Genomic DNA, 15,757 nt, shown 5'->3' with positions numbered 1-15,757 from the left:
CAGGGGGCTGACTGCTCTAGGGTCTGACCAGTAGACGCCGTGTTTAGCATTGTCCATTCGTAGGTATTTTTTGCCAAACCACCTGTGTTTTTGTCTTAAACCCGGACCACATTTAGAACTGCATTTCACCCAGCAGAGGTGAGTGAGAAAATGTCCACTGTGTCTTTTGGCTGGAAGGAAAATAAAAGGCCGCTGACGTGTACCGTACGGGGTTACAGGGTCGCCACCCTTGCAATTGTGCTGACATTTCAACCTGAAGTTTCCAGTTTTTCCCAACAGTGCCTGTTTTTCGTGGATGCCCCCCTCCTGGATTGGGAATGTTGGGCTATCGGTACGCTTGTTGTTTTTTACTTTCTGTGGAAAGTGTTGCTAGGGGGGTGGTTTCATCTGAAATTCGGTTGTACTGTGCTGGGTTCAAAATATACATTTTGTGCCTCTAATTGTGACGGTTTGACCCTTCCTTCCCCGAGTCAGCAAAGAAGCTCTGGTCTTTTTCAATGTGAGGCGAAAGAAGTGTGCTCTCCTCTCTCCCATCTGCCTCCAGTTGGTGCGGCTGCAGTGCGCTGACCCTTCTTTCCTTCCGGCAAAGTCACGTTTGATCTCCGCGGGAGGAGGCAAGTGTTGACGCTTCCATTTGAACTTCATGTGTTTCGCGCATAAATTTGGTTTTGATTAAAGAGCAAGAGGCTTCGGTTGCTGGTTTAATTGTATTTTACCCTTTTCCGCAGTTCCTTTGTGATGTTTAAACTCTGTGGCATAACTGTATGGCAGATGTGCTGCTGCCTTTCTTCGTGAATAATGGCATACTGTAAGCTATCATATCACTCCTTGTAGAGTTTCAAATATCCAGCATAAAATCCCCATTAATACCAAGAGAGCTGCATCCGCTGTCATACAAAGAGAGTTTAGCTTAATGAGGAAGCAACAAAGTAGACTTGTTTTGGTAACAGATGTGGAAAATTAAATCAAATGTTTTATTTTTTTCTCTTTTTCTAACTGACTGTTACGTGTGCAGAACATCACGAGACTTGCTCCTTGTGCTCCAAACGTTCCATGAACAAATTTCCCCATTAATGCAGTTGAAAAACCTCTGCCCTTCTTTGATGCATGTAATGTATTTCTTCTATGATGAAAACATGCCAGTGCAATTATTGTTGCTGTGTGGAGCTTTATAAGATGAGGAAATGGCAACAAAGTAGGCAGATGGCTCTCTTCAAGCTGAGAGACTTGGTGATGACCCAGTCCTGTGCTGTGAATGTCCCATTTTGTTTAATCATTTTTGAACGTTTTTTTCCTTTGATCTGTACATTCTGTATGTTTTATTTAGTAGCGTTCATTGAAAAAGTACTTGTCGGAGTACATCTTACTTCATTAATGTGTATTATCCCACGTCCCGTATCTCTAATCGTTGCCTTTAATTACCAAGATCTTAAATTTTGCTTAATGAATGACTTTCAAGAATGCATCCTGTTTGTAACAGTTGGCGTGTGTCTGTTGCATATCTGTGTCCATTATCTGAAAAGCTATCGTTTCACCCTGAGTTACTGTACAGATACCTCTGTGGACGAGCCTTTACTGCAGTACACTGAGCTGTGGCTTAGAGAAGCTGGGCTGAACTAGCAGATCAGCCCACGAGTATGTGCGTCTGTGCAAAAGCAGGAAGCATGTTGATTTACAGAAGCACAGAGAACACTGGGCATGAAGGGAGATGCTGACACAGTCTGACGCAAGCGAGCACCCTGAAATAGATGCTGGAAGACAGCCGCACCCTCCCACTCACAGACACTTACTGTACCGGAGTTCCGATCCAGCATCGCTCGCTCGCTCCCAGGTGTGCCTGTTCTCAGTGGCGAGTGATGTCAGCACCGTGTCATCGGAATCCCGGGAGGATTCCGGCTCCCACGGCGTCCCAGCCTCCGCCGCCCGTGCCTGGACCCACCCTCGCGCTCTCTCTGAGCCCGGCAGGGTCTCTGCTGCAGGCACACGCACACGCACGCGCGCCCTGGCTGGCGAGGCGCAGAGCCCCTGCGCTGTGCTCTTCCTGTACCTGTTCACGCTGCTCTGCGCTGGGCTGCCGGTGCAAGTAATACAGCTGATAGGGGTAGATCAATTACGTAAGAGTTTCATTCAGTATATTTACGACTTGTATATTTATGATGCAAAAGGCACAAGAACAATTTGCATTGTTCGATTTGTTGATTGCATTTGCTAAATACATCAAAAGATATAGAAAGCATGATTATAGTACTGTGTATACTGTATATATATATTTTATATTTTTTCATATAATGTTTTTGCAGGATTTTTGGCAGTAATGGGCACCTCTCCCCCCCCCCCCCCCCATTTAGTCTGTTAAATGGAGCATTTGCTGTATTAATATGACAGTGCAAAGACATACTGTACTTGTAGGTTAATTGGCTTCTGTCAAATTGGCCCTGGTGTGAGCTGCTGTGTGCCCTGAGATGGGTCCTGTCCAGGGTGCTGTGCCCAGCGCTTCCCGGAACAGCCTGCTGCTGGAAGCGATGTGATGCTGAAACACGAGCTTTAAATGCAAGCGGCTGCTTTCCCGTGGTGGCGTGACTTGTTTGGGGGCTAATGACGGTTTCCTGGAGCCTTCGCTTGGGGAAAATAAATTTAGAAAATATTCTACTAAACTTGATTAGGTTAAGCCTTGCAGAAATGAACATCGTCAAAATTAAAACCGCACCTCCCTTAAGGCACAGACTAATTATCTGCCTAATTAGAGATGTGCTGTGAAGTGTTTTGGACTGGCCTGTGCCAAGGTTTTGGACTGGACTCCTGCAGCACTGCTGAAACGCTTGGGAGGAGGGGGGCAATAGCTCTGCACACTGAAGGCTCTTCCTCAGCCTTTTATTGACTGGTAATGTGACATCGCCCGAGAGAATAGGTGCCATTTCTGTAGAGCAGCAGTTAGAAATGGAGAAGAGACCCTCATCATACAAAGGCAGGCAGTTTCCATGCTGCTTCTTTTTCATACCCATTCATTCCCAATGTGTTCTGGGTCATTGTCTGCACAGCTTACGGTGAGTTCGTCGATACTCAGTTTAATAGGGCTTTTATTGCTTTGTAATTTGCGGTGGTGGTGTTTGATTAATTCTAGATTTTGATTTGATTTTAACGTATTGCAAGAAAAGTCTTCAAAAAGGGTCCCCTAGCTACAAAGGCTTCAAAAGGGGTCCCCTAGCTAGGCGGTGAATGTGCTCTGCATGACACTTTACAAAGTTACAAAGGCAGTAATGTTCTTACTCTAATTTCATAGTGCATCAGTAGTATGTGATGCACTGTTACAATGTAATTATGCCTTTTCTGCAATTTGCCTTGAAATCAGAACTACAGCGTATGGTGTTTTTAGTTATTTCGAAAAATACGTCAAGGACAGGCACATCCGTCTGACTATAACACTCTGTTGGAGATTATTTGCAGCCTGTCCAGTAGGCAATCAGAATAGAAGACAAGCCCTTAATAAAATACATAAAAAAGATGCAGTAGGTTTGAATTACCCAGTGCTGCATTCATAAATGGAGAGCATAGAGAGGTTTGAGACTTCAAACCAGAGTCCTGAAGCCCAGGCTGAGCCGCCTCTGAGATTAGCATTGAGTTCAAAGTGACCTTACATGCAGAATAAATGAGCCTTAAGAAAATGTGCCAAGCTATTGAAAACAACTACTGCTGATCTGTGCCATGTTATTCTTGTCATACCCTCTCAAATCTACTCCTCAGTATCTAAAAAGCACACATGTGACCTTTTTTCCCTTTGCAGAAGATTCCCTGAAAAACCTTTAAAAAGTGTAAAGAAAGCACCTGTTTGTTTCTGCCACATCCTGTGCCATCATCTCTAGTCAAGTGGAAGAGTTGCGCCAGAGCAATTTGAGCCCCCCAGTCCAAGTGTATGATCATCCTCCTCCTGTGCTTTCTGGAGTCGGTTTGGGATATTGATTCTGTGTGGAACACTAGTCTGCCTGAAGGTTGTGGGATTAGATGTGATAGGAGGCGAGAGGCAGGCGTTGTGATCCCAAGGTAACTGTGCTCATTTTATTACGGCAAGGTGGCAGGCAACTTTTCCAACAGCTGCAGAGTCTGCGGGGTCTGATCGGCTTCAAAGTGTTTTGCGGGTTTTCCTGAAAACCTAGTTGAAGCTTTCCTGATATCCTCGTTTTCTATTTCTAGTAGGAATTTGCGGTGTTGGGCAGTGCTTGGGTCAATGGTTATACTGTGTGAAGCTGGTTTTGATGGAATACGTCTGAAGAAATACTGACCCTGTTTCTGCTTCCTAAAGAATGAGGTGTCTCCGAGCATGTAAGAGTATCCTCTTTTTAAAAGTTCCTCAGTGTTCAAATTTTTTTTTCCATAGTTCATCAGTTTTTCAGTTTTTATTTATTGTTTTTTTGTGGAAATAAAGCGAGTGCGGTTTTCTTTGTGGAAATGTTTGGGCGGTCTGGCTCCAGCACAGCTTTTTTATTGTTCTGTTTTTGCATCAATATCTGCATTTTTTTTAGTTGAATTAGATTCAGAGTCGAAGAACATAACAGTGAATGAGAGTCAGAGCTGGCGTTTCCTGGGGGTGTCCGTTTCTCCCTCAGTGACAATGGACGCCCCTTGTAGAAGCCTGTTGCCTCTCAGCAGGGCTGACACCAGTGCTTAGGGAGGGGGGAGAGAGAGCACAGGGCTGGGATTTTGTCTGTTTGTACCGCAGTGACGATTAAATGTAGAAAAGATCTGCAGTGTCATTAGTCTCTCAAGCTTGCAAAACCAGACCTCTCTGGTGAACTTGCAAAAAAAAGCAGAATATGACCCATTGTATTGAATACATGTACAGTACTAAGCATTTTACAGTATGTTGACTGTTTCTTTCATTCCCATTGTTTCAGATACTGTTCACTAAGTCAGGTAGCAAGAAGAGGCAAAGGGCCAGTATTTAATGGTTATGCGGGCACTTACTCTTTCCTGCCTACAGCATGAGTACGCTGAGTCGTCCGGAGGAGTGACGGCATGCCTTTAAAACTGTTCCCAGGCAAGGGACGGGGGCAGGATTCATCAGGGAAAATGCAGGGCATGGCTTGGCAGTTTCTGTCCCGTTTAGCTTTTCTGTTCCGCGAGCTGCAGGGTTTCGGCGGTCTGGTCTGCTGCTGTGGGAGAGGCCCCCGCTGCCTGCGGCGGTCCGGACGACGGTGTGTCGCGGGCCGAGATGGGGCCGGGGCTGCCTCAGGCATTGTTCAGGCTGCCAGGATATCTGAGCTGCATCCTGTGGGACATCAGACGGGTCCTTGAAAGCCCAGTAAAACAGTAACGCTTCACATGTGCAGGGCTGGGGATTGTTACCACTTGGTTAGGAGGATATTTTAACAGGAAAAGAGGCATTGTTTCTTTTTTCTCTTTCTCTGAATGAATTGCATAACTTCCTGCTATTACAGGTCGGGCATGGGAACTGGGAAATCATGCAATTAGCTCTTAGCCCCTGTTTCAGCGGGCGTCTTTCATGTACCCCACAGTGCCCGCGCCCTCCTGTCTTGATGTCACAGCATCCAGTGTATTTCATGCATCGATGGGGAAAAAGATAAACTGAGTTTCTTCTATTCTGTTTTTTTGTCGCTTTTTATTGAGCGTAGAAAACCCAACACGTCAGTCTAGCTCACAGTTCCTTACAGTAAGACGTGTTACATAATAAAAGTATTAGAGAAAAGGTACAAACTACTGTATACAGATTGCATAGTAGAGTACCAGTCATTTAATACCTGCTTTTTATCTGCGGAGACTAGAGGGTGAACTGTTATTCTCACCCTACAGGACATCAGTTATTGTAGCTCATCCAGAGGAGCGGAGCTCAGAGCAGCTCAGCCTCTTGTACAGAGCAGGACACAGTGAGTCAGTGCTGGAACCGCAGGCTTGAACCAGCAGGCCTTCCCAGCTCAAATACTCTGCAAGATTCCAGAGTCAATTACATGCCTAACAGACCACAGGTAAGAGATGCAATTGAAAAGCTCTGTAAACGTCACGGTTTTACTGGAAGCCTGCATGAAGCTAGAAATTTTTAATGCAAAAAACCACAGGATGGCAGACCCGACAGAGAGGTCAGCATTTGTTGTGTCGGAAAACCTGATACACCAACAGTCCTGCATGAACAGGAAGGGCTAAAGGGAAGCCTGGGAGAACAGATGGGCTTCCAGTGTAGATTTCTGTAAGGAGGGCAAAGGGCAAATGTCAGTCCTAGGCCTTAGTACAGGCTGCATCCTGATGGAAGGCTGTAAGGGACTCTAGTCAGTACTGTATGTACAGTATGAGGGTAAATGCACGTTTATTAAAATTCGTGTGGGAGTGATACCTGTATAATGTGTATTGAATGCAGTCTTATAGTAATCAGGTTGTTGAGGGAAGGGGCACCACAGAAAGTTTACTTCCGGGTAGATAAAAATCTGCTGCAAGCATTCCTATCCATTCACTCTGGCTTAGACTGTCTGAAAAACTAGGATCAGGTGGTCTCGAGGGTCTGGCGTCTAGAAATTGTAGTGTTCAGGGGGCCTAGGGGATTCACGGCATTGCGCAATGAATCCCACAGGATGCAGAACTGAATTTCCCAGCAGGCTCTGTGCTGTGCACTGCAGTCTGCTAGAGTATGTGGGCCACTCTGCCATCCTTTCCTTGAGGCAACCTCTGTGCTTCCCAGCAATTTCTACTGATCTGTCACCCGTGCAGTTGTCCGCTCTAACTCGGATAAGGCAGGAGCAGTTGATACAGAGGCAAGGAAATGGTGTGGTTTCAGGGCTGCACAGGTCCTGGGCCTAAGGGCAGGACCTCAGACAGGCACCAGCAAGGATGTAATTGGGTGCAATGGAGGGACTGTGTCGAGGGCAGCAATTTCAGTGTTCGCAGAGGAAAGCAAAACACGTGAGTCAAGCCTGTGCTCATTGCCCCAGAGCAACAAAATACGAACAAAACAACCAATTCTTTTGTGTTTATTACCAGCATGTGTACTGTGTATCCTGCAGCTCCATCTCAATAGCCTTTGAAGAAGCAGCCAGAAGCAATCTGGGCCGTCTTCCATTCTGATCAGGACAGCATGTTGTAGGCATTCCTGGAAGTCCACTGTTCTTTTTAAATTGCGACCTTTTAGAAACACAGGGCAGAGTTTCTTTCTGTGTCAGTGCAGGTGTAAATTTATTGACTTAGCGTCGCACTGTTCCTTTTTCTTGCATGTGAAGCTAGTTCTTATTGATGAAGATCTTCTGGATGTTTCGGCGATGTTGTAAAGCAGTGTCGCCACTCTTGATTTGAAATTCTGGCCCACGCTGCCCTCTCCATTGAGACTTCAGCTGATGTGGGGAGATTAAAAGAGGCCGTGACACAATGATCGCAGTGACAACAGTCTCTCTGTGACTGGAAAGGGTAGTGAGCCTCATACCAGGATACAGCAGAGCAAATCTCACACCAAAAAAAAATGTAACTTTGTTCCTGAAGGATTTTTGCAAGCCTTACAGAGACTGTCTGCAAAAACAGGAATGAAAAATTTTCAATGTTAAACTCGGGATGTCCTACATGGGTTTGGTCATCCGCAATGAGAGGTGTGTGTGCATGTATTTCTTGGCATGTGAAAATCACGTTTGCTGCGTGCTCCGATACTCATGGTATTGGCATCCTCTGATCTAATCCGTTATCATCTTTTTGCGGGGTTGTGCATTCAATCCCCGGATTGGCATGAATTCCCAGTTTATCTTACTACTGTGCACTAGATCCCATCATTTTACTGCAGAGCATGGAACTGAATTACGTAACGCTGCACTTCACAAGATGTTTGTCGTTTGGCAAAAATAGCATGAAGCATCGGGCATTTTTTCTCTTTCATATCCTGAGCTAAATCTGGATTTCCTCCGGACCAATGCCATTTACAGGACAGAAAAAAAAAGAAAGTATTCTTTTATCGCTTTTGTAACCTTCCCACTGCACCTTGTTAAAAATGCAGCTCGCTTCCGTGTAGTGTTAATGGTCAAGTTATGTAACCAGAATCCAGCCTTCCGTTCACAAGATTAATATGGAAGCGAGGTTGCAGCACTTTTTATTCTGTTTGGTTAGGCAAGACTTAATTGGGAAAACACCAGAATTGTGTGTTCTTTTTTCAGTAGATGGCATGGTGGAAGAATGAGGACTGGAGGGCTAGGAGAGTTGGGCCGCACACCACAAGGGCTCTGGTGTAGCTGTGCTCAGGGGTCTAGGACAGGCTGTAGACTGACAAATGGATTTGATTTCCTTGCTTCTCCCAACCATTGATTCCATTAACCTGTGCCCCTTGAATCGATGCAGATCACACCTGACTAACAGGTTCCATATTCCCTTAGCCCAGGGGTTTCCAGTCCTGCTGACCCACACACCTGCTGGTTTCTGTTCCAGCCACACCCTCAGTGACACCACCACACCCTTTAATTGTCTTAAGAAGATTCGTTTGGACGGTTTGTTCCCAGCACTTAGACACGTTAGAGCTTTAACCATTGTGTTCTGTAAGTGAAATAAAATCCAAAACCTGCGACTAGAAACAAAATGCAAATATTCAACCGAGGCAGCTTCTTAGGTCAATTAGGGCTTCAATTGGTGAACGACGGTGGGCTGGGATGAAAACCAGCAGGTGTGTTGGGTCACCAGGACCAGGATTGGGAATCAGTGGTTTGAGAAATATTCCATTTGTAAAAATTAAACATTTTGTAAGTGTGCATGCTCACATCATTGTTTTCTGGAGCTACAGTACAGTACTCTGAGGGGCCCCCTTTGGTAGTAATACCTGACCTGAAACCAGCCAGATCTTTCCATTCTGTTAAATGTGGCAAGACTGTTTGAGACTAAACAACTCCAGGGTGCAGGGCAGGTTTTGTTTTACTGTGCTTATTGCTCCTGTTGCCATGTGGCAGGGGGCTTATCTGTTTCAGTATTCATCTGCAGCACAAAGGGTCACAGGGCTTATAGATCGTGCAGGTGCTGTGAGTGGCTTTGATTTGACTGCAGGAGAAGTGAGATTGCTTTTTTTTTTGTACTGCTGCACCACTGTCTCTGCATTAAGCTCCAAACGAGGGAAATGCTAATAATGCCTGTATAAAAACGAAGGGCTAAAATTGGTGTTTAAGTATATGAATGGAAATAAGACAATGGAAAGCACAACTGAGCCTCAGCAGTACACAGCCTGGGAGAGGATGGCAATTGCTTTGGGTTTGATGTGGCCGGTACGCAGGGAGAGAAGGGTTCTGGGGCCGCTGTGGCTGGAGGAGGAGTGCATCAGATGGCAGAGTGATGGGGTTCACAGCTCCAGGAAGGCGGTGACTCAGCGCCAAGGTTCTGTAGTCACACGGTTGTGCTGTTGCCAGGGGCGATGAGGGGAAGCATGGCAACCGAGGAGAGCATGACTCCTTCCCCTGGCACACGTGACGGCAGCGGGCTCAGAACGCACAGCATCTCACAGCCAAAATCTGGGGCCTGTGAAAAAGCCAGTGCTCTGGCTTCCTGCCACACATTTACACGCAAGCAGACTAATGGGGTAACTTTCCTGGAGGTTCAGTATCGGTACCGATTCTTTGAAATGCAGTGAGGGTGCAGGTCAGGTGGCTTCAGCAGATGTGCATTGCATTGTTCAGAGCTTCTTAAACTACATGAATCTAGAATAAAGGCCGTCCTGTCGGATCCCATAACTTAGCCACACATTATCCTATATCTTGGGAAGGCAGAAGATTTCCAAACCATTGGAAATCAATGCACACTTACCTTGATCTAGGACTTTGGATCCATTATCCAAAGTAATAGGATGCAATTTGCTTATATACAGTATGTATATACAATATTTGCAGGCAATACTGGAAGCACTATGAGATGCACTGCACTGTACGCATGCAACTAGATGAGAACGCGTTGCAGAGCACACAGCAGCTGTGCTGCACGGATCCTGTTATGCGTTGCCTAGAAAGTCTCGATGAAAAATAGTTTTCAAGATGAGTCATTTACACTGTGCACTCAGAAGTCACTTACACTGACAATCGCCACGTTTGCAGTTAATAGCTCTGAAGCAGATAAATTTCAGCCTCTTTTTTAATCTGTTGTTTGCTTTTATTTTTTTTTCATTCTGTGTGATAAAAAGCACTTGCATAAAGAGCATTATTAATGCATGCTTTCATTTTACCTAAACAAATCACAGGTCTGGCATATACATTGTTATGTGAAGCGTAAACAAGAGCCTTCGCCTGCATTAGGAAGCCCTAGTCCACGATGTTGTTTTGGAAAGGCACGTGATGGGAGGGTCAGGGTTCACACAGTGTAGGGTCTCTCGAATGGGCCAGACTTTGAAGCCACTGCTGGCCTGGGAGAAGGTGCAAGTGAATGAATCAGCGTGACTGAACATCAGTGTGTCCCCTCACATAGGAACCTGCTTACTGACCATCAAACTGCATAAGTCATGCATCAGTCTCATTCTCAGAGAAAATTGTTCTTCGTAAGTTTAAAAAAAATAGAAAATGGGAATGCAAAAGAGACCAGTTGGCTTAGGCAATGCAGCAATGACAACCCAAGTGCTGGCTGGAAGACTTCGTACATGAATTCTGAATTTTAAAATTTGTGATCTCAGGCTCAACTGTCGCAGTTGTTGCGACAGGGTGCCTGACCCCCACGATGGGCTCATGGGGTTACATTTGAGATCACGGAGCCCAAATAGCACCGAGCCCCCGCTCACCCCACCTTGTGGAGACAGCCGGTCCCTGCTGACAGGCAGCACATCAGTGGTGGAAACCAGGCCACAGGCTGAACAGGGGCATTGAGTCAGTACCTCTGAGCAGATTCTGTACCTGTTCATTCTAAGCATAGACTAAATCTCATAGACTAAAGTTCTCTTGTAGTTGCAGTAGATTACTCAAAAACTCCTAGAGGGCGACTTGATGCACATTATATGATACTCCACTCACACATTCCAGCAGCTGTCCAGACAACTCTGTTGTGGGACCAGTTGTAATGAGCACACAGATGCCTTCCATTCAGAAAGTGTGAGACACCAGAGGGGCATATAACCCACTGGTGATCACCTGAAGGAGAATGGCTGGCCAGCGTGGCCACATTGAACTGATAGAGCGCCCTCTGGTGTTTACTCTCATTGTTTGTGGATGCAGGCATACTGTGGTACCGTTTATAATTGTGCCAAGTTTCATTGACATCCACACAACATGGTTTACATAACACAGTTTTTAGACCAGCTTAACATTGTAAGAACTTATACACAGTTTCCTACTGTACTTTATGTACAGTAAATGGGACATTTAAGGGTTAAATGCAGTACTGTGAGGCGGGGTTGAATTTGTTATTTGATAAAGTAGGCAAAAGTCAAAATATTTGCAGCTGGCATTTTTCTGCCCATGGTTCTGGTGAAAAGTGAGAAACTGTGCTTTCGGCCCTGACTCTGGTGTGGTAATTCACAAGCTGCTTTTGAGGAGATGCTGCCTTTGAGTGACCCTGGGCTCACTGATCCCAATAGCCTGGGGGACCTATCGACCCTGCCTGTATACTGCTTCTAATTCTGTACAGGAGTCGATAGCCTGTGTATAACTGATCATTATACCAATCAGCTCCAAAACAGCGCAGTGCGTCAGCAAGTTTTTCCGTGCCCATTTAGATACCCCCTAGCCCCCATACCCTACTGCTTCCTCCTCTGCCCTGCCTGAGCCCAGACTCTCTCTGCCTGAATCGTTGGGCAGAAGTGGGGGGTGGGGTGGAGAAGGAGTCTTTCACACTTCACGTGCAGCCGTGGCACACAGGAGAGCCGTTCTCCGCGCACGCCCCTCTGTTAATCCGCTTTCTGCAGGAGCTGCAGTCAAGCCTGCAGCCCGAAGAAGCCTGATCCGTTGGTATCCGGTCAGGGGGAGCGATGAGGCGCAAGCAGAGGCGCGGTGCCCGCTGGGAGCTGCAGAGGGGGCGCAGGTGGCACCTGCCGCGAGGCAGGGTGCCCAGGCGCAGCACGGACGAATTATGCCTCTCCAGTCTGCTGGGCGCCTTGCCCGTGAACACTAGGCTGTCAGAGAGGGGGGTGGCGTACCTAGTGGTGTATCAAATGGTGTGCCCATCTCGCCAGCCCAGGGACAGCACGGGGGGCGACCTGGGCCCCCCAGCCTGGCTGCCCCGCTCTCACTCCCTCTGCTCTTTCTGCTCCTCCTCCGCAGACGGTGGGAACGAGGACACTGGAGAGCACCGGCCGCCCAATGTAGAGTCCAGACTGAGCCACACTGGGCCAGGTAAGCGAGCCCTGAGCCACTCCAGCCACTTGCTCACTCACTTCCTTCTCTTGCTCTTTCTCTTGTTGCCTCTTCCCAAATTGGCTTTCACTTTCTTTTTGTTGCCTTTCCCTTTCTCTTTTCTCCTACTTTCTCTTTCATATTCTTCCATTTTCTGTTTCTATCTAGTAACTTTTCACTTTCTCATTCACAACTTTTTCTGCTGTTTTACTTTCTGTACATTTTCTCTTGTTCTCCCTCTCTCTCTCATTAGTCTTCTTTTAGTTTGGAGGGCAGTCTAATCCGCATTCGGTGCTATAAATAATACATTGCTGTTATTAATTACGTTAATGAAATTACCAATAGTGCTATCAACAGATTCCCATTGAATAGATCCCCATAAAATTTAATGAGCAGTTTGTTCCAGATTTAAATTAATTAAGCAGTTATGTAACAGCTATTAATGTTTTATTTCTTTGAGTCTGAGAATGTGTGTCCGACAGCCTTCTAGTTGGAAAGATTTGCAGGCAGATTGGAAATGTTCTCCTGCAGAACGTTCAAGTTCTTATGAAATGAATGTGTTGGAGATCTGGGAATGTGCTCTGTGCAGAGCTGCAGCTGAGCGGCAGAAGGTGCACTGTGTCATGAATACTAATTGGGAAAGCACACAGATGGACTTCTGAAAGGGTGATCAGTCTCACCTTGGCACAAGGATCACTTTAGCAGACTAAACCCAACCCGTCTTTCTCTCTGTCCTTAAAATTGCCAAAGCCAATAAGGGTCTAGCCAGTGATAGCTGAGCCTAGAAGTAACAATCGGTCAGTCACCTCCTGAATTCATTTTAAGGATTCCTTCTACTTAATCATATCAGATCATCTCTGATCATCTTTGGACATCTAAGGAAATCAGAATGTTTAGAGCATTCGATTCATGTTTTTTGGGTGTTTCTGTAATTTATTCTTAGCGTTGTTTGTTATTACTTAAATGTATTTGGCTTACATGTTGGGGTTCCATTTAAAAAAACGTTTTAGGGGTTACAGTGACCGGTTCTTTCCCCCCATACAGTACAAAAAGTGATAGCTGTTTATATCCTTAACGGGTGTTACACCCTGGTAGCCTGATCTGATAGCCGCGTCAGATCTCAGTAGCTCCGCAAGGCTGGGATAGGAGGCCTCCAAGGTATTCAGGGTGATGCTGTAAGTGATAGTAGGTGAAGTTCTTCCTCCTGGACCTGAATTTCCCAACCAAAGCCCAGATACCGGGTGTGATGAGACAAAACACTGCTGCACTGTGTGGGAGGTGCCGTGCCTTAGATGGGATGTTAAAGCGAGGTCCTGACTTCCTGGTCCTGAAAGATCCAGTGGTACTCTTTGTAAGGCTGTTGATCCCGGTGTTCCGGCTAAATTCCACAAAATCCGACCTGCCGAACATTCCCTCTAATTGAAATAGTGAAGTTATTTCTCTCTTCTCCATCTTACCTGCTGTGTAGTGAGTGCTGCCCCTCGGAGGTAGATAAAGTGGGTTTATAAGTTCCTAAGATGAAAAATGCTGCGGAAATGCTGGAATAATAAATAAGATACCTTGCTCAACAGCAGCTGTGATCCCACCAGGGATTTGAACTCGCAGCCCTTCAGTCAGGTGGTTCGGACTTCTGACCCCTCCCTTTAATATAACAGTGCATCTTTTTTGTGAATCTGAGACATACTCGTCGCAGGAGAGTGTATGCATGTGTTTTCCCTTGCTAGACAAACACCTGCTTGCACCAGGAGCTTCTAGACGTCTGCAGGCAGAACTCCCAGGATTCTTGTGTAATATCTGGTGTCAGGCAGCGTTATTCTTCATCCTTTCATCCAGTGTCAGAAATCGGTCTGTTCCTAGTTTATTTCCCAGCAAAAGGTCCAGGTGGGACTATATCCTGGACATAGATGTTCAGCTCCTTGCTGGGTGTGCTTACACACGCAGGGAGACCATTTAGCAGCACCAGCATGTCTCTGGAAGGTGGGAGGAAAATGAAGCATCTGAGCTCCTGGACAAGAGAGCTGGGAGGCAGCAGCACTAACTGCCACACTACTTTATAATTGAGTTTAAAAAAAGCAAAATAGTTAAGGACGTATTCTGGAGAGTTATAGAGACACATCAGAAGGTCCATTGCAACAGTTCACTCCTTTCTGCCTAGTAAAAGCGATGGGAACAAATTTAATTTCCAGTGCATTTGAATGTGGCCATAAGGAGCCAGCCTATCACCATCATAGTCTGCTTATGATGCTGTGAAACATCTACAGTTGTATGCAAACGTATGAGCACCCCAGCACAGGTTGTGTTAACTTCTTTACACTTAGAAAATCAAGAAAACATGTAACTTGGCCAGGGGTGCCCAAACTTTTGTATACAACTGTATAATCCTAAGTTTTTATGGCAGCTAATATATGTCCGTTTTTTGGTCATATAGGGATGGAGTTATTATTACAGTTGATCTCTAACGTCTATACAAGGTACTATGAAGGATTAAGAGAGGTTGAATAAGGTTGTATTCAAATAAAATGTTACCTGAATTTCTTTAAATTTGAATTCATTATATAGACTGGGAAGCATTAATGTTGGTTTAAACAAACATTCCACCTAACTCGTTCAACCAGTCAGACCTGAACAAGTTCTGACTGTAGTTAGCGCCCTCCTGGACAGATATCTGCCCACTCTGCCAGTGCCCACACTTATGTTGCTCAAAGTTGTGCTGGGTGAATGAGCCCTGCTTCACCAGGCTGGTGTCTGTGTGTGGTGCGGGGGGGTTAAATACATTACCAGGGGATTCTCTCCTGTTTTCCAAGAACTGTTCCTACATACAGTTTAGTCCCTTGGGGAGACTTATTCTTCACCAGGAAAGTAAAGTGAAATCTTTTATTGTTTCTTTTTTTCCCCAGCCTAAAACCAGCTTCTCTCCTGCCTTCATAATCCCCCTTCCTCCCTTTTCTACACCTCCCGCAGTCCTGGTCAGAAGCGAAATCGCTTCTTGTGGAGATATTTATACAGAGCAGCGTTCGGGAGTTGTGATGCCCGCTGCCAAGCATTCTTTAACGCCCACTAAGCAGGCAGGAGTGGAATTTGCACCTCGAAGCGCGTCTGCGGTATTTCCAAAGGCGCAGTGCCCCCACAGAGCCTGCCGCAGTGCAAGCGGATGGATCTGCTCCAGCCAGGAGCTCGGCACATCGTACAGGCGGGCTGCGAACTCAGCGGCTCGCTCACGCTCCCCACCGCACCCTGTGGGTCGCAGCAGCGACACCGGCGCTTGACCGATGTGGCTTTCTTAAAGGACCCCTACAGAATCTCCCATCATCAGGATTTCATGCTGCTGTTCATTCAGCACTTTGATGTACTCTGTGCCCAGTAATGAGTGTTGCTTACTGTAGCTCCATTTGGTTTCTGCTTACAGCAGTAATCAACTTGTTAACCATGAAGCGAAACAGGACGACAAGAAACTTTTGAAAATGTGTGGGAAAAGCTTTTTTTAAGACCGTTTCCTG

The 15,757-nt window shown here is 46.0% G+C and overlaps 1 protein-coding gene across 3 annotated transcripts in view; it reads left to right on the top strand.

Annotated features, from left to right (window-relative positions):
• The window catches only part of LOC148814645 (protein TANC2-like), a 225,536-nt gene that overhangs the window by 118,624 nt on the left and 91,155 nt on the right, over positions 1-15,757 (top strand). For all 3 annotated transcript variants that reach the window (XM_088906068.1, XM_088906067.1, XM_088906069.1), the window contains one exon: positions 12,189-12,260. In XM_088906068.1, the coding sequence (XP_088762194.1) occupies positions 12,189-12,260 (72 nt within the window). The remainder of the gene's footprint in view (positions 1-12,188; positions 12,261-15,757) is intronic.

The sequence above is a fragment of the Atractosteus spatula genome, chromosome 26 (genome assembly GCF_055471065.1).
Source record: "Atractosteus spatula isolate fAtrSpa1 chromosome 26, fAtrSpa1.hap1, whole genome shotgun sequence".
Taxonomy (NCBI): Eukaryota; Metazoa; Chordata; class Actinopteri; order Semionotiformes; family Lepisosteidae; genus Atractosteus; species Atractosteus spatula.
This window is presented reverse-complemented; position numbering and strand designations above follow the sequence as displayed.